Source organism: Notamacropus eugenii, chromosome 2 (assembly GCF_028372415.1).
Source record: "Notamacropus eugenii isolate mMacEug1 chromosome 2, mMacEug1.pri_v2, whole genome shotgun sequence".
Lineage (NCBI taxonomy): Eukaryota > Metazoa > Chordata > Mammalia > Diprotodontia > Macropodidae > Notamacropus > Notamacropus eugenii.
In genome coordinates, this window is record NC_092873.1 from 104,871,220 (window position 1) to 104,890,331 (window position 19,112).

General features: G+C 41.3%; 1 protein-coding gene across 2 annotated transcripts; it reads right to left on the minus strand.

The window, feature by feature from the left end:
* Positions 1-221: 221 nt before the first annotated feature.
* Positions 222-10,064, minus strand: LOC140526168 (DLA class II histocompatibility antigen, DR-1 beta chain-like). 2 transcript variants are annotated; one of them, XM_072642151.1, is made up of 6 exons: positions 9,858-10,064; positions 3,668-3,937; positions 1,691-1,972; positions 1,133-1,243; positions 660-683; positions 222-488 (listed from the first exon to the last, which is right to left on the minus strand). In XM_072642151.1, exons 1-6 carry the CDS (start codon positions 9,949-9,951, stop codon positions 475-477), a joined length of 795 nt encoding a protein of 264 aa, XP_072498252.1. In that variant the 5' UTR covers positions 9,952-10,064; the 3' UTR covers positions 222-474. The 2 variants fall into 2 exon arrangements, with proteins under 2 accessions (XP_072498252.1, XP_072498251.1); XM_072642150.1 differs by having other exon boundaries at positions 660-725; positions 9,858-10,036.
* Positions 10,065-19,112: the final 9,048 nt, after the last annotated feature.

Consider the following 19,112-nt stretch of genomic DNA (forward strand, 5'->3'; position numbering starts at 1 on the left):
TAACATAAAGAAATGTACAGGAGGGCCACCAGCATGTTGATTAACCAACTTCTGTAGGAATTATGGAAGTAAATGGACAAGAGGAGCCCAGGATGAAAAGATGTAGATTGCAATCTGCATGTCTGGAGGCATTTCACACTTTGACAGATTCTACAAATCCCAAATGCTGAAGTTTCCTCCCTCTGCTCCCATCCCTTTCTGTCTGTGACACCAAGCACCACTTGCTTCTCAATCTTCTCATTTATTAGGCTCAAGGAATTAAAATGGGTAAAACCCTGGGCAGGAACAAAGGAGGATGGAAATGGTCTCTGAAATTGCTGGGGAAATGCCAAAGAGATCAAACAGAATCAAAGATAACAAGGAATAAAGTATTCAGTAGAGCTAATCTCTTAGAGACCTGGGCTCAAGCAAGGGCCTCCAAATGTGAGAGGGAGGCTTGGGGACCAACAGTTCCAGAGGACACAGGTTCAAGGATCAGCTCAGGAGCCCTGCAGAGGACACAGAACAGTCACAGAAGAGTTTACATGGGGGTCTGAACTCAGAAATAGAACCACTTCTTCCCACTAAGGGCTCCCAAGTCTCTTCTTAGCTTCAGGCCCCACCAGGCAGACTCATGTAGCTGTGAGAATCCTGATCCCACCTGGGTACAAGGATCTTACCTATTGGTTGCGGGGAAGGATTTCCTGGGGAAGGAAGAGAGACAGACAGACAAATCCTTGTAAATCCTAGAGGAACAGAAGCAAAGGGCACCAGGGTTCTGAGCACTGTGGGACAGGGGGCTCCTGCCACTGCTTAGCCCAGTACTTGACACCACAGAGGAAGCACTTAATCCATGCTTTATCTCCAGCTACAACTGTGTGGGGAAGAGGGGTTGGGGAAGAAAATGGCAGGGGGAATGTGTGAAGGATGGAATCTGAGATCACTCCCAAGAATGGCTCTCCTAGTGAATATGGGATATTCAAGACCCTGGAGCCCTGGGATCTGAGCTCTTCAACACCTTTCTTCCTGGGGAGGAAGAACTGAAGCCGGGGCCAGACCTGGGCCATCTTTCTGGCACAATCAAGTATCCTCTCTGTCCTGGAGAAGATCATGTATAGGAGGGGACTTCAGGGCTTTGCCCAGACTATCTCACCTTTCTGACTCCTCTTGTGGACGATGAGGCCAACCCCAAAGAAGATCAACCCCAGCACAAGAACACCAACTCCACTCAGCATCTTACTCTGGGCAGATTCAGACTGTGCTTCTGGGGAGAAAAGACACCAAGGATCAAAACTTTCACTCCAGGAGCCAGCCCCACATGAGGAGCCTGAGAAGATGACTAAATCCTATCTAGGAAAGGAAGGAATGGATGTAGAAAAGGCCTTTCAGGACTCAGGAAGTAAAAGCTCACCATGGGACACTGACATCAATCTTCCTCAAAGCCTACCTCCCCCACTACAGGCTGATCACAGAGTCCCAGAGGGAGGCCAACTCCCAGGGCTGGCTCCAATGAGGAGGCTGTTCTAGGTCTCAATAGCTCTTAGTTCAGCATGGCCATTAGGAAGCTGGGCTGGGCTGGGAAAGAGGGTACAGTTTGTATTAGCCATAGACAGAAGAAAAGAGGGCACAGGACACACACTGAGGGGATCTCAGAGCTAGCTCCATGTCCTGAGAAATGTTAGAACAGGAGGGTGAGGGAGCTCTATCTCACTCCAGTCAAAAATAATAGGTCTCCGAAGGCTGGAGTGCTCCACTTGGCAGGTATAGATATCTCCATGCTTGGGGGTCATTTCCAGCATCACCAGGATCTGGTAAGTCCAGTCTCCATTGCTGATCAAGCCTGTGGACACAACCCCAGCTGTCTCCTCTTGCCCATTCAGGAACCACTTGACCTCAATGTCCCCAGGATAGAAACCAGTGACAGAGCAGACAAGCAGGTTGTGGTGTCCCAGGGGAGCCAGCTTTGATGGATACATAGTCACCTCAGGCTGAACTAGAAGAAAGAAGAAAGACTTTAAGTGAAAGAGCCAGAGCAGGTGTTCCTAGTCCAGCCCCGATCTCTGTCACCTGATTCGTAACCAGGTTCAGGTCTCCTCTTCTCCCCAGGGCCAGACATGAGCATCTTGGTAGATATTTAAGCTCCCCTTAAGAGAAGAAATATGAACCAGCAGGAAGTAGGCCCAGAAGTTCATGGTGCTGAATTATCACAATCCCAGCCCATCAGGATTTAGTGCTATGGCAAGAATTAGCAGGCAAGTTTTCTTATTATAAATGGATATTTTGTAATGGATTATTTCCAAAAGCAGATCACAGATGTAGATAACAAACTATTTTTAAGAAAGATTTTCTGATAAAATATTAAGAGATGCTATCAAGCCACTGAAGAAATTTTGAACTAAGGGAATTGTGGACAGAGTCTAGACCCAGTAGAAACTTGAGCATCCTGATCCAGAGTCCAGGAGCCCTGAGAGAAGCAGAAATACATCTTGTCTCTGGAGAAAGAAAATTTCAGTGATGAGGCCTCAGTTGTGACAGTTTGTGTTATCAGAGAAGGCTGAAAAGGGAAAAGGAGAGAGGGAAAGTGGTTAAGACAGAAGAGGGCAGAGGATGGGAAGCCTCTGCTGAGCTTAGTTACAGGGATAAAAAAAGTAGTTTTATTTAAGATATTAAAAAGTTCATGACACCTGAGCACTCAAGATCTGGGAGTTTAATTTTGTATTCATGTATATATGTATACATATACATGTATACATATATATTTTATGTTAAATTTTGTTATTTTTCAGTCATGTCCAACTCCTTGTTACCGTATTTGGGGTTTCCTTGGCAAAAATAGTGGAGTGGTTTGCCATTTCCTTCTCCAACTCAAATTAGAGATAAGGAATTTAGGCAAACAAGATCAAGTGACTTGCCCAGGGTCACAAAGCTAGGAAATTTCTGAGACTAGCTTTGAACTGAGGAAAATGAGTCTTCCTGACTCCAGATTTGGCACTCTTTCCACCGCCATACCTAGGTGCCTATTAACCATTTTAGCATCTTATAAATCTGATTTATTTATTGGTAAAGCATTTGGGGCTTGTTCCAATGCAATTTATCACCATTAAAACTGGAGGAACTAAAACCACCTGAATTTGACTGTGAAAAAAGGACTCAAGGAAACAAAATCCATGCCGGTACAAGAGGGTTTCTTTCCTCTTCCCTCTCCAGCACATCTCCTCATTCACTCTCTCCCTGCTTTCCTTCTCCTCCATTTACTCTCCCCTTTCTTCTCCTCTCTTCTTACTCCCCTTGCCCCCTTCACTCATCTAATTCATCCCCATCGTCTCTGTTGCCTTTTTTCTCACTCTGTCACTTCCCAACCTCTTCTCCCTCTCATTCCTCCTTTCTCCCTCCATCCCAGCAATCCTCTTCTGGTGGTCCTCTCCCTTCCTCCTCACTCTCAATCCATTATCTCCCCTCCCTTCATCCCTGTTCCCTCTTGTCTCTCCCCTGCTCTGGGGGTCCCTGTCCCTTCATCTGCTCCTGTGACCCCCCACCTGCTCCCTCCCATCACAGCCTCCCCTCTCCCTGCGCTCCCTCCCTTCTTTTCTCTTACCTCCCTGCTCTGCCCCCTCCCCAGCGCGCTCTCTCTCCGTGTCCCTGTTGGGCTCCCCTGGTCCTCCCTCCCATCCCCTGGGCGTGCACTCACCGCTCCTGGGCACTGTGAAGAGCTCGATCCCCTCGTAGTTGTGCCTGCAGTAAGTGTCCACCGCCTCCCGTAAGTGGTCCATGAACTCCTTCTGGCTGTTACCAAACTCCGCCGTGAGGCGCCCCAGCGGCGTCATTGCCACAAACTCCCCCACGTCGCTGTCGAAGCGCACATACTCCTCCCGGTTGTAGATGCCCCTCATCACAAACCGCACGTGCTCAGTGCCGTTCACAAAGTAACATTCGCCCTTCACCTGCACGGTGAAGTGCTCTAGGGAGACACAGGAGGAGGGTCAGCGTTGACGGACACTTCGCCCTCTAATCGGTGGCCACAACTTGGGCCTAACCAAGGAGAATGTGGCCAACAACCCCTGCCCTTCCTGCAGCTGCTCAGCCCCACCCGCTCTGAGGCCCGGAGAAGGCAAGTGACTGAGATCACCCTGCATATCTGGAATGGAAGCTTGAACCCAGACCAGGATGGGAAGCCTACGCCCTCAAATGTGGCCTTTTGAATTGTTCTGTGAAGTTTGGATTCAGTCAAAGGACTGCACTTGAGGACCTAGAGGACCACAAGTGGCTTCGAGGCGGCAGATTCCTCACTCCTAATCTCAGACCTTTAGGTTCCCAGACTGGTACAGTTTGTCTGAGGCGTCGTAACTACCTCTCAACTACATCCAGCCTGGTGCAAACACTGCCAGGACGGTTTATCCAACAACCACCCCAAGTCCTCTTCACCCCCTGCTCTGATCCTAATCCCTCCAGCATGTCTTTATATCCCCCTGTCCAGTGCCTCTTCTGAGAGCAGGGCAGGTGACAGACGTTCAACACGCTTCCATAACCCTAGAGGTCACTGCCCTCTCTCCCCTTTGATCAGGGGACAATAATCAGATCAATATTACCCTCCATACTGAAAAGGGCTTGGAGATGTGCTGTACAGACAAGAGTCACTTAGAATGGGCAGGCATGGATGAGTTGAGTACCTTAGAAGGAACTTTTGAATCAATGAGGTCATAGATCCAATTGAGTATGAGTACTGAAATAGAGACACGTATTCAGTATAAGGAACTGTCCTTCCCTTGATTCTCTTGTCCCTCGCTAGATTACATCCTATTTCTGTAATTCCTTTAAATCCCTCTAAATATTCATCTATATCCAAAGTTCTCTCACTTAAAAGACAGTAAACTAGGTTAATAATACTATTCTTGAATTAATGAATGAAAAAACATTATTAATCACCAACTATATGCTAAGCATTGAGAATACAAATACACAAGTGAAGACAATCCCCACTGTGAAGGAGCAGGCATTCTAAGGGGAAGAAGAATAGAGGGCAGTGGTGGCCAGGGAGGGATGCTGGGCTGAAACTTACGCGTGGAACCACAGAGGAGTAGATGGACACAGCTCATCCAGGAACAATGGAAAAGTCAATTTTGTCGCAGTTCTGGAATCCAAATTTTACTTTGGGTCAAGTGGGAGGGGGGAGTAATTAAGTAAAGCATGATAGGATCTTTTCTGAAATGCTAGGTAGTGCAGTGGTGAGAGCACTGGGCTTGGAATCAGGATGATGGGGTTTCAAATGCAGCCTCAGACACTTAGCTGTGTGACCCTGGGTAAGTCACTGAACCCTTTTGCCTCAGTTGCCTTCATTGGTAAAATGAGCTGGAAAAGGAAATGGCAAACCACTGCAGTATCTTTGCCAAGAAAACCCCAGAGAGTCATCAAGTATCAATATGACTGAAATGTCTGAACAACAGCACTGAGGATTTAGTCACCAATCAAGACAGCAGGGCCCCAGAGCAGAAGTTCTTCCTGAGCACAATTTTTGATTTGAGAAGCCAGATGATTGCTAAAACTTTAGAAGCAACAGTCCCTCCATTTACCTCCTTCAACAAATTATAATAATTTTGCCTCCAGGCTCATCCTTTTGTGGATGAAGTCAGGTTGTGATACAATGGGATGTCTCAAAGAATTTCAAAGACTCAAGCTGACTCCAAGCCAGTTAGAGATTTATTGTGGATTTGAGGTTTCATGCTCTGGTGAGTGACTAAGTTTCTTAGAGGAACTTACAGTTTCAGTAAGATAAGACAGACAGTTTTGTAGACTAAATGATGCTGGTTACACAATCAAAATTTACATATAATGTAGCAATATGATGGATATTACAAAGACAGGAAGGGTTTCTTAAGAAATTAGGTAATAGGGCAGGGTGTCCCTTCCATGGCTCAATGGTCAAATATCCTAGTCATGCTGCTTCATATTGGCTAGCTATTGTGGTCCTGTCTGATCAAGATGGACGGTTAGGTATTGCGGTCCAGTCTTGGGTTAAATGGATGATGTGATTCTGGTTGGGTACAAAAAGAACAAACCCATTCAAATATATGGACTTGATCTGGGGATAGTGGCTAGCTAGGGACAGTGGGCATACTGTTCAGTGTGGTCCATAAGAAGGTTAGAATATTGAAACTGGGGGCAGCTTTATTATATTTCTGTCACTGTCACTGCAGCCTTTGGCACTGATGGTCACCTCCTTGAAATCTTCCCTTCCATAGGCTTCTATGGCACCTTACCATCCTCACTTTTTTCTTACTTTTCCATTACCTGCCTCTCTCCTAAGCTAACTCTACTTCTTCTCAATCACTAAACATATTCATGACCAAAGTCACCAGCCTCTATTTTCCTCTCCCAATACCCTCTCTCTTAAACACCTATTCATTCTCACCACTTCATTTCTTCCTTTCTATAGATGCCTCCTAAATCTTGATCTTGTTCCATGCTTTCTAACAGTCTCATTTCCTGTCAAACATCTCCATCAAGTTTTCCCAAGCACTTCAAACTGAATATGTAAAAGTCATAATCTTGTCCCTGAAATGAAATCTTCCTCCTGACTTCCTAATTTGTATTAATGTCATCACCATTTGGCCCTACACCAACTCTAGATAACTTGGAGTCATTTGGTATCTCTCTTTCCCTCACCTCCCACAGACAAGTCAGAAAACTTTACCGATTCTTCCTCTCCATTATCTCCTCTCTGCCCCCACTTTTCCAATCACACCATGACCACCCATCTTAAAACCCTTTAATCCTCAAAAATTCTCATATACACTAATATAACACCTTGCCATACTAACCACATCAGCTTGGAAATTTCTACTGTGTCACTTTAGCTAAGTCACTAATTTGGGGGCCTCAGTATCCTCATGTGTAAAATGAGAGAGTTGGGCCAAATGATCCCTAACGTGCAACTCTTGGAATTCTGTGCAGATATGGAGAGTCTTTGAGGGAATCACACACAGGCAAAACTCCTTCTAGTCTCCTTTTCCACTTTTTCCCAAATGAAACCTCAGCCCAAGCCAAAGTCTATTGATAATCCCTTAGTTCCTCCTTGTGCTTGCCCTTTTCTGTGCTCATGCTCCTACAAACATGGTTTCTCTTCCTGTTGCTGTTGGGGTACCACCATCTTCCCAGTCACCCAGGTTCACAAATTCAGTGTTATCCTCATGTGCATCACCTATATTGACTTTGTTGCCAAAACTTGGCAATTTTATCTTTGTAGCCTCTTGAACATACCCCATGATGCAGTGGCCCTGATGCAGACCCTCACTACCTTCTACTTGCACTGTTGAAATAGCTTTCTGAGGGGTCTGCCTGCCTCTAGTCTCTCCCCATTCTGGTATATCCTCCATTCTGCTGTCAAATGGATCTTTCTAAGGCACAGATCTGGCCATGTCACCCACCAGCTCAATACAGTCCAATTTCACCTCTAGAATGAAATTTTGAAATCCTGTTTGGCTTTTAAGGCCCTCTCCACATTGGCTTCACCTATGTTTTCAGTCTCCTTACTCCTGACTCCCTCCTCCTCCACCCATGTACTCTGTGATCCAGTGACACTGGCTTCCCTGCTATCTCTTTTACTAGACACTCCATCTCCCAACTCTGGGCATTTCCTCTGGCTGTTCCCAGGTCTGGAATTCTCCCTCCTCATCCCTGACTTGTGACTTTCCTGGTTTCCTTCAAATTGCAATTAAAATCACATCTTCTACAGGAAGCCTTTCCTACTTCCCCTTAATTCTAGTGCTTTCTCTCTTGTTAATTATTTCCAAACTATCCTAAGTGTAATTTGTTTGTACACAGTTGTTTGCATGTTGTCATCTGCAGGAACTTTTATATTTCTTTTTGTTACCAGTAATTAATACAGTGTCTGGCACACAGTCAGTGCTTAATAAAAGTGTGACTAACTTTTAGCTGGGAGACTACTTACATACTGTGTAGTTTGGATGATTGTCCACACGGGAGCATCACCTGCTCAGTATACTCATGACTGATTCCAGGATGTTCCTGGAGTTGTCAGCTGAGTCAAGCAGCCATCACCCTGCCCTTGGGTTTCCTGTGCTCTGTCTCTAGAAGGCCCCTTCTCTCTTTCCCAGTCACAGATAATGGGTGTTACACATGGCATATTCTCCTCCCAGAGGCAGTGCAGTTGACAAAGTTCATAAGTGGGACAGATCCTGAAGGATGGCTGTAGATGAGGTTAGGATCCCAAAGTGACTGTGATTGGCCATGACAGGGGCTAGACCAGGCTGCAGGGGCAATAATACAGAGTGTGCCAAAGGGACTTTTATTTGCTTCACTACAATACTTACACTAACTGGAAGTGTATTTTGTCCCATTCCAGCGGGTTCCCTCCCTGACAAGGACAAAAACTCTCACATCCCTGCTGGGTCATGAAAGAGGCCCCTTGATCCAGAGCATCCCTTCAGAGAGAGCAATAGCAGTGTAAAGAGATGGCATTGGTAGGTGGGGGGGTGGGGGGCGGTGTAGAAAGAGCAAGCCCTGACTGATCCAGGAAGTGGGGGATTGGGGAACATTGGATCTACACCTTTTTTTAGCCCATTAACAAGGGATTATCAACAGGAGAAAAGCCAATCTGGGTTAATCTCCCTGGTCTCTCCAGCCAGTATCTGCTTCTAACCTGCCTCCAAGGAATGGATGGGGAAACCTTCCCCTCCTCCATCATAATGTTATTCATGAAAACCAGTAGAGGTCCCAAACTCCAGCTTCATGGCCTTGAAGTCATACTTGGGAAATTAATCCAGGAAAGTCTACCAATAACAACCAAACTGAAGCCTTTCCACTTACTTAAGCAGACTCTGTGAAGGTGTTTAGTAGGATGAAAAAGTTTAAACAGTGGTAGGAGACCTTGATAGCTCTGACCATGTCATCTCCTATTCAGAAAGCTCCAGTGACTCTCTGTCACTTCCAGGATCAAATATAAAATCCTCTGCTTGTTTTTCAAGCCCTTCACAACATGGTCCCCTCCTACTTTTCCAGCCTTCTTACACTTTATGTTCCCAGGCCCCCAGTACTCTGCTGTCCTGTAACATCGGCCTTCTTGTTCTTCCCTCCATAAATTTCTCCATCTCCCTACTCTGGGCACTCTCTGGCTGTCCCTCATGCTTAGAATACTCTTCTTCCTCATCTCTGCCTCCTAATTTCTTTGGTTTACTTCAAAGACCAGCTCAAATCCCCCCTTCTCCATCTTTTCTGATGCCCCTTAATGTTAATGCCCTTCCTCTGTTGATTTTGTTCCATTTATCCTGTATATGTCTTATTTCTACAGAGTTGTTTACATATTGTCTCCTTCATTAAACTGATCTCTTAAGGACAGGAATTGTCCTTTGGCTTTCTTTCTGTCTTTAGCATTAACACTGTGCCTGGCAGACAGTAGGTGTCTGTTAACATTGACAAACTGACTGGAGCTCCCTTACCGTGTCATCCCCTACTCAAAAAGCTCCAGTGACTCCCTATCATCTCCAGGATCAAATATAAAATCTTCTGCTTAGTTTTCAAGGCTCTTCACAACCTGCCCCTCTCCTACTTTTCCACTCTTCTTATACTTTATATTCCTACACCCCCAGTATTCTGCTATCCAATGAGATGGGCCTTCTTGGCCATTGGAGAAGGGGTTGAAGGTCAAGGGAGTTTAAGAAGTCACTGAACACTGAGTAAAAATGGAAAAGTTAGCAAAGGTCAAAAGAGTTGAGGGGAGCCTAAAAACCAGTTTCCCCTACTGCCCATGTATCTGAGGACCCTCCTGGCCCAAGTCTTTTCTTTGATCTGGGCCTACAGGGAAGAAAAATACAACCCTTGGGCCCCTACCTGGGCTCTCTGGGGAGCTGTTGCTTTGTACTTACCTGGGGCATGTCTGCCTACAGTCACCTGAGCATTCAGCACCAGCAGTGTCAGAACCTCCATCCAGATACCCTGGGGGAAGAAGACACACACCATCCTCAAGACAAGATGAGGCTAAGAGATCCAGAGAGATATAACAGTCAGAATGGCCCTCGCTTCATGGGAACTACATCCTCCCCATATCTTCCAGACTGCGAATTTACAGACTCTCTTGTCTGATCCAGGGTTGGGAAATATCAGAGATTAGAAAACCAATTAGCATTAGGAATGAAGCACATCACTAGTTTCCAGGCAGACTTTCCTTTTGCAGGGTTTGTTCTAATATTTAAATGTTTATCTGATGAAAATCGTAGTATCTCAGGGATGGAAGAAGCCCCAGAGGTCATGTCTTGCCTGGACTACTACAATAGCCTTCTGGTTGGTGTCCTTGCTTTCAACCTCTCTTCTCTCACTCCCCAGAGTTGCCAAAGGGATATTCCAAAAGAATGGGTCTGATTGTGCGGAGTCCCTAGTGAAGACCTTCTGGAGGTTCAGTCTTGGTGCTAGGGTCAAATACAAACTCCCTATTATTAAAAAGATAATAATGTAATAATGATTTGTCCCAGAATCATTTTTCTCTGAATCACATCAAAAAGAATGAATGTTATGAGATATTAATAATATAAAAAATGAAAGCAAAATTATTATAACAGAAATAATATTGAAAATTCAACAAATACACTGTACAAGAAGCATTTCATTGTCACTATGACCCAAAAGTCCACCTAATATAACATTTATTCATAGAAAACTCTTTTAAAAGATAGATGACACCATAGAAATTACTTATAATGCCCAAATTACATGGAACAAAAGCCTTTCAAAATATAGAGACCTAGCAGAGGAAATCCAAACCACATTGGAACCATTGTCTAAAATAATTGTGACACACTAACGTGATGGAATGTAAGAGAGCTCTAAGAAATTATGCATACTATATACCAAGACAAAGTCAAAATGGGTACATGATTGAGACTTAAAAGGTGATACTATAAGCAATCCAGGAGAGCAAGAAATGGTTTACCAGCCAGATCTATGGACAAGAGAAGAATTTATGACCAAACAAGAGATGGAGAACATTATGAAATGCAAAATGTAAAATTTTGGTTACATGAAATTTAAAAATTTTTTGCATAAAGCCAATGCAACCAGGTTTAGAAGGGGAGCAAAAAATTGGGAATCAATTTTTACAACCAGTGTCTCTGGTAAAGGACCCATTTCTAAAACCATTTAAAGTAACTGTAGAGGAAAAAAAAGTATTTAGGAGTCTACCTGCCAAGACAAACTCAGAAACTACATGAACACAATTACAAAACACTTTTCACACAAATAAAGCTCTAAATAATTGAAAAAGTATCAGTTATTCATGGGTAGGCTGAGCTGATATAATAAAAATGACAATTTGACCTAAATTAATTTACTTATTCAGTGCCATATCAATCAAAGTAACAAAAAATTATTTTATGGAGCTAGAAAAAATAAAGTGAGCTCTAGTCCCCTCCAATTCAAAATTTGTGATCCATGGTGATCTTAGAACAAGACTATATGATTTCTTACCATCTCAATTCTCTGGTGTTTCAACTCCCAGTTGATTATTTTCTGCTTAATCCTTTCAAAACCAAAGAGCATTCACTCTTCTTGAGAAAACAGAAGCACAATAAGGATCAATTACTTCTGCCTTCTCTGAATTCATCTGTTATCTCTTTTCCATCTACTCCCAGGCACAGCTCTATCCCTTCAATTCCATTTCCTCAATATGTCTCATATAGGTCCCTGTCTCCATTCTCACAGCCTCCATCTTATTTCAGGACCTTATGACATCTAACCTGGACAAGTGAGATCATGCTCTATCTGATCTCCCTCCTCTCAGTCTCTTCTGTCATTTTATAGCTCTTTTGGCATAGCTCCAAATTGCCCTCCAGAATTCACATCTCCACTAACAATGCATTAGTGTTCCAATTTTCTCACATCTTCTCCAATATTTATCATTTTCCTGTTTTGTCATGTTAGCCAATCTGATGAGAGTGATATGGTACCTATTGATTTCTCTAACCAATAGTGATGTTAAGCATTTTATCAAATGAATATGGAGAGCTCTAATTTCTTTATCTGAAACCTGCCTGTTCATATACTTAAACAATTGGAGAATGACTTGTATTCTTATACATTTGACTCATATGGAAGAATAAAAAGTTCAGACTATCAAAGGAATTAATGAACAGAAATGCAAAGAAAGTTTGCTTAGCTTTATCAGATGTAAAACTGTATTATAAACAAGAATCATCAAAAACTACTTAGTGTTAGCTAAGAAATAGTGATGGATCAATGCAATAGGTTAGGTACACAAAACACAGTCGTCAATGACTGCAGTAGTCAATGACTGCAGTAATCTACTGTTTGATACCCAAAGACTCAAGCTTTTTTCCTTTCTAGTGGTTTTTCCCTTTGGTTCTAATTCTTCTTTACAAAATGACTAATGTGGAAATATCTTTAATATGATTGTTCAGGTATAGCCTATATCAGATTACATGTGATCTTGGGGAGTGGGAGAGGGAGGAGGGGAAAATTTTTAGAACTCAAAATCTTGTAGAAGTGAATGTTGAAAACAAAAAAATAAAGTAAAAAAAAATGAGAGAGAACATTTTATATCTGTCCTTGATCATGTGTCAAAAAGATGCTTTATGAAGATTGTTTTGGCAGCTGTGTGGAGGATGGATGAAAGGGAAGAGACTGAGAGGAGGGAGATCAGATAGAGCATGATCTCACTTGTCCAGGTTAGATGTCATAAGGTCCTGAAATAAGATGGAGGCTGTGAGAATGGAGACAGGGACCTATATGAGACATATTGAGGAAATGGAATTGAAGGGATAGAGCTGTGCCTGGGAGTAGATGGAAAAGAAATAACAGATGAATTCAGAGAAGGCAGAAGTAATTGATCCTTATTGTGCTTCTGTTTTCTCAAGAAGAGTGAATGCTCTTTGGTTTTGAAAGGATTAAGCAGAAAATAATCAACTGGGAGTTGAAACACCAGAGAATTGAGATGGTAAGACATCATATAGTCTTGTTCTAAGATTACCATGGATCACAAATTTTGAATTGGAGGGGACTAGAGCTCACTTAGTTCAATCTCTTCATTCTATTTCATTTTTAACATGTTTTATTTGATGCTTCCTTCTTTTCCATTGTTGTCATTTCCCAATAATCATGCTCCCCTTACCCATCCCATAACAAACCGTCCTTATAAACTAAATATAACCTAGATTATATCACCACTGCCAGAGATGTCATGAAAATTTGTTAAGCTGAGATATGTGTATGAAGGCAGAGACTCTGAGTTACTCGAGGTTTCAAAGATATTGGCCTTTATGTGAACTTCCACCCAGGCACCACATAGTATAAACCAAGGACAGTATGTTTCTCTGGCCTTCCTTCTTCCCCTTCTGAGCTCATCAGGGAGCCTGGGATAGACATTGACCTTGTCATCTCAAGCATGGGAAATCTAGGAGAAGTGAAATTTCTTTGAGGTTGGTACATAAACCATGAAGCAGAGAAAACAGAAGAGAAGAGCTTTTAGTTTGGAAAAAGGCTAGAAAGAACTGTCTGGGCAGAACATCAGTCAGCCAAACCAGCAGACCTGTTTGGTGAGTTGGATGAAATCCAAGCTACAACTCCTTTCATCCCCTTTTCCCCTAGAATACAGCATTTGTTACATTGCATATTTATGTGAGTGAGCATTTTGCCTTTTTTCTAATTTTAAATCAAAATCCAGAAATCAACTTGATGCAAAAACAAATATGATTGTATTTGTTTGTTATTGAACCAAATATCACAAATTTTTTTCAAATGAAAAAGTTTAACATTGAAGTTAAGTTTACATATGACTATTATGTTATGAAAAACATCTTACATCATCTAACTATATTAAAATATCATTTATATTCAACAAAATTTGTAAAATAAAGAGATTTAAAATGAAGTCTTGCAGATAACATTAAGCATATGAAGTCTCACTCATTTTTTCTTCTAATTCTTACAGAACATCCAAATAAAATATTCATAGTTATTTAATACATTTTATACTTTTTATTTAGGGCTTCTTAATTATAGATATAACAAAATTATAAATTTCATAACTACATAATATAATATTTAATTTGGAGCTTTGGGGGCATTGGAGGGCTTATAAGCAATTATTAAATCTAAACTAACTTTATGACTATTACATAAAATAAGCCCAGATACTCACAACACATTTTTCTATTGAAAGGAATTTGTGGATCAAAAAGAACTAAATGTCACTGCTAGAGGCTAAACCCATAACACACCTTATGGCTGAATCAATATATCTCCAGAGATTACATTTCAGGATGGGAAAGAATATAAAAGAGTAGAGGGGAGATATAGGTTGGAGTGGGATATTTAATGGACTCTGATCAAATTAATGGCAAACAACAAAGTCAAAATGAGTTCTGTCATCTCTCAAGAAGAAAAGGCATAGGAGAATAAGAAGGGAAGCAAAGAGAGAGAGAATGAAAGAGGAGAGGGACAGATCATGTGAAGAGTGCTACAGAGATATATTCCATAACAAGTGATTTGCACAGTCTACAGTGGGTTGGTTCATGAGGACACCATGAGCCATGGGGTAACTATTTCTTTTGAGAGAGTGGTCCATACCCTTCCTCAGGAGAACAGACATCAGAGTTGTTGAGGCTCCTGAAATCCAGAAGAGTGAGAAGGCAAAGACTCAAAGATGACATTGCATGGCAAATGAAAATGAAAATGATCACAAAGAAGATGAGGAATAGAATTGGACTGAGTGATTTGGGACATCAGTAAATTTCTACCTTGTGACAATGTTTCTGTACTCATTACTCCCTTAAAAACTGATACTTTAAAACTGAAGCACAATAGAAGAGAGGGATAAGGAGGCAAGATCTACATTGGAAATAACATTAAAAAATTGGTTTGAAAAGGACACTGAAACTAAATATTTTTGAAGCTTTAATTTCTTGAGGAACATAAAATGAAGAAATAAATATACATACAGACCAAGAATCAAGGGTTGAGACAAAAATACACATTAAGGGAAGAATGCTAAGGTATAGGAAAAAATTAATCATTTTTGCAAAAGAATATTTTTTTGAAGAATTTGAAGGGTTAGAGATGAGGGATTTTGAATTAACTGATTAAATGGGAGGAGCAAAAGAAGGGAAGAAATAGGTAGCTAAATGTAAGGAATAAAGAAAATCAAATGGAAAAGGTAAGAAAAATTTTAAAGCAGGGCAAAGAATTAAAAACCAGAAGGGGTAGTTATCAATAACAAGAAAAGAACCTTAGAAAATATGGTTACTTTAAAATACTTTAAGCTAAAGTAACTGTACAAAGTACTAATTTAGAAATTCAGAAATAAAAATACTAAAAATTAAAATATGAAGAGCTATTGGTTAGGGTATCAGGGAGAGATGGTAATGAATCTTGAGGAAGTGGGTCAAAGAAAGGAGAGCACGCAGGAAGAGAATTTGGGGGCCCTGAATATCAACTTAACCTACTTTGTCATTTCACCGACAGGCAGCTTCACTCCCAATCAATCAATAGTTATTCATTAAGTGATCGCGATGTGCTAGAGACTGTGACCAGTGCTGTGGACACACAAAACAAAGCCAAAGTGCTAAAAGCCAGTGCTTTAGTCCAAACATCTAGGGAAGACTATTTTCCTTGTACTCCCAGTCTGGGCTCTCTGAGGAGTTGATGCTTAACATTTACCTGGAGTGTCTCCAACAGACTGACATATTTAATACCAGCAATTTCGCAATCAGAAAACATAAACCTAACTCTCATAAATTTAAATGTGATGTATCGAATTATCCAATAAAACTGGAAAGAGTGAAAAATTGCATGAGAAAGCCTCACAGAGTTTAAGCCTCCTCCTGAGCGCCTGAGGTCCGGGTAAAGCGGGTGATAAGGCTAGGTGGCAAAGCCAAAGCCAGTGGCAGCTTGTGGGAGGTGGATTTGCTTCGTCTCGTTGTGAAGGCTCTTGAACCAGCTACAAAGTCAGTAGACAATGATGTTTCCCTCTCCACTTACAATGAGACTTCTGGATCAAAACTTGCCCTAAAAGCTAAAGAGGCACCATTTGTCCCATTTGAACAGCAGGCTTTGCAGCTATTGTTGCATATGGATTATACAAACTGAAGAGCAGAGGGAGCTCTAAAATGTCTGCCCACCTGATTCACGTGAGTGTGGGAGCCCAAGCTTTGTAGTAGGAGCAATGACCATTGCTACATTGTACTTCATGTATCGAGAATACTGGGCAAACCCCAAACATTAGGAGGAAAGATGTGGACTTCATGCTGATGTTTTAGAGCTAGATACCTCACAATGAGGGTATTTGTTTGTTTAAAAATAAATCATATAGGGATATGTGGTTCTAAAAAGCAGCGCATCAGACAAGCAATCATGATATTTTAAAGATTGTTTTTTTTTTTTCATGGAAGCTTTAGTTTCCCAGGTGATTCAAGGTATACTAATTGGTATCCAAGAGTTAATTAGGGAAGCTAAGTTAGAACAAAAGGAACTGGTCATACTTGGATAATAAATTATATTCATATTCCTCAAATCTCAAAAAAAATGACTAAAAAATTAGAGGGCCAAGACTCAACATAGCTCCTATTGCTTTAAGATGGGGCATGTTTTAAGATATGATATAGGAAGCTGCTTTAACAATTTAGGAAGCACTTTCTTCCTTACTTGTAGAACGGTGGAAACTTCAATGTCTAGGGCTGCCTGGCTTTGACTAGAGCCAAAAGAACATCTCTAAGAAAAACATGAAATAAAATATTATAGCAAGAGCCTTATTCCCTACCTTCACCATAGACAACTTGTTAAGATGAGCCTTGAACAGTTGTTAACCAGGCTACTTAAAACAGTAGTATATATTATAAAGTTAGTAAAAGACAAGAATAACAGAAATTGTATGCCTTAGTTATATTTTTGCTGCTACCATATTGACATTGTCTTTTAAATGCCATCTGTTTTATATATATTTGAAGTGTTTATTCAGCAGTAAAGACAGAGAACTTTGAAAATGTGTGCAGTATTGTGTTTTCTCTAAAAGTCATGTCCAACTGAAAAATATAACTGTCCTTTAGATTTGATGGTTTAAGATTTTATGGGCAGACTAATGTGAGCATTCTCCTTAAGCAAATGCTGACATTTAAGTAATGCTTTGTTACACTTGTGGAATTCTAATGTTTAGATAAATTTACATTCCATGGTAATAACATGGTATAGATATTATTAAATAAAATGAATACATAAAAAAAGAAAACCTCACAATCTGTTGTTTGCAAGAAACAGTACTAAAAAGCAAATCAACATGGAGAATAAAAATAAAGGCTAGCATTTCTATAACCATATCCAAAAAAATCGTGACAAAAATGAATGTCCTTGCTTTATCTCTGAGAAAATTAGAATGTCCTCTAATGCCGTTTCTCCATTACAGATGTTAGCTCTTTGACTTCGGATAGATACTATTTGCCACATTAAGTCAAGATCCATTTATTCCTATGCTTTTCAACATTTAAAAAACAAAACAAACATAACTTGGTGATTTTTTTCAAAAGCTTTTTTCTTCACATTCCCAAAGTAAATGTAGATGATCTGAAAGTCTAGACCTTCCCTATCTAACCTCAGTCTACATCCTTCTATGCTATTATATTCACTGCCATGTTTAAGCTTCTGTAGGCATTTTAATTTTGGTGTTACTGGAGGATAAGATTTACTTGATTTCCCCTTGACAGGTGAGATTGGAAGGATTTTAATGAAGGTGGGGCAATTGGTATCCAACCTTACACATAACAGAAAACATGGAATGTGAGTGGTGGGGAAGGAGATTTCCCCATTTGTCCATAAGAGGCAATTAAGGAGTTGATACTCTCCTGGAGAGAACAAGAGAGGTGATCCAGGAGGCAGTTTCTTATGTCTTCATGTCTGCATGTTAATGGACTGAAGAAACCTCCCCAGACCTGGCCTTCACCAAGCCCTCTCTCACTTCCCCATCTCTGACCCAGGCAGGTCTTGTTTCCTATTGCTGCTTACAGACACATTTCCTGACCCCAACTCAGCCAGTACTATTCCTTTTTCCAGCTAATGATCATGGAATCTCTAACCAGGACCTCTCTGATCATACACCAGGAGGTGAGGATCCCCTGTCCCGGGGAGGAAGTCCTCTGAGTTATAACAGAATTATCTGCCAGCAAAGGCTATCTTGCAGATAGAACAAATCCAATGAAGGACCTTCTGACACAGTTCAGCCATCTCCCATGCAGCTTGGCTTGGCTTGGCCTCTGGAGTTCCCAATAACTCCATCTATGGGATCAGAAAGTTGATTGATATCTGTCATAACCTTGACCATCTTCATTATTTCAGCCTGCATAACCTTTCTAGGTGAGTATTTCATAAATATCACATATTTCTGGGGGTTGAGTCTGAGATAGGGACCTCCAAGGGATCATCTGTCAGGGCTAGGGCCATTGGAAAAAAAAGGAAGACAGTAAGAACTCTCAGTCCCAGGAAGGTGAGATGGTTTCTTAAGAGAACTGACAATTATAGCCACATCTTGTTTTATCTGTGAATTTTCTGAGCAGTCAATGCCTCCATGTGGCCAATTATCCAGACTACCAATATTTATTTAGTAACTACTCCCTGCTCAGCACCATGCTTGAGGTTGTTGGACACACAAAGTACATAAACATAAACCCTGTCCAGATGAAAATATAACTAATAGCATAAGTTAACAAATAACATGTGTGTTACATATAAAAATTTGATAAAGGGGTCCAAAGAAGGTTCAAAGAAATGATCTGCTCATTGCTTGGGGAGGTCAGGAAGAAGCATGTTCGATTTGAACTGTAAAGGAATGATTTTCTCCAAATTACTTGTTATGTGACCTCGGTCTAGGAGATCAAATTCTATGGGCTTTGGTTTCCTAACTATGAAATAGAGGTTGGGAGGAGGATGGACCAAATGACTGGTATGGTCCTTTCCAGCCCTAAAACTGCAGTTGTATTGCCAAGACCCAACCAAAGATTTAGAGACTAGAAAGTTTAGAAGTGAAATGATCCAATAATGCCCTAGATCAAAGCACTTGAGGTCAGTGAATGCTTGTAATTCTCTGGTCTGAGCTGCCCCTATGATTCTTGAAGAAAGCAAATCCCAGA

Excerpts from the sequence above, each read along its gene's own strand:
- LOC140526168 (XM_072642150.1), bottom strand. The coding sequence starts at position 9,951 with ATGGTGTGTGTCTTCTTCCCCCAGGGTATCTGGATGGAGGTTCTGACA. Across the intron at positions 3,938-9,857 it reads TGTAGGCAGACATGCCCCAG|AGCACTTCACCGTGCAGGTG; the intron begins GTAAGTACAAAG and ends GTGTCTCCCTAG. Across the intron at positions 1,973-3,667 it reads CTTCACAGTGCCCAGGAGCG|TTCAGCCTGAGGTGACTATG; the intron begins GTGAGTGCACGC and ends TCTTTCTTCTAG.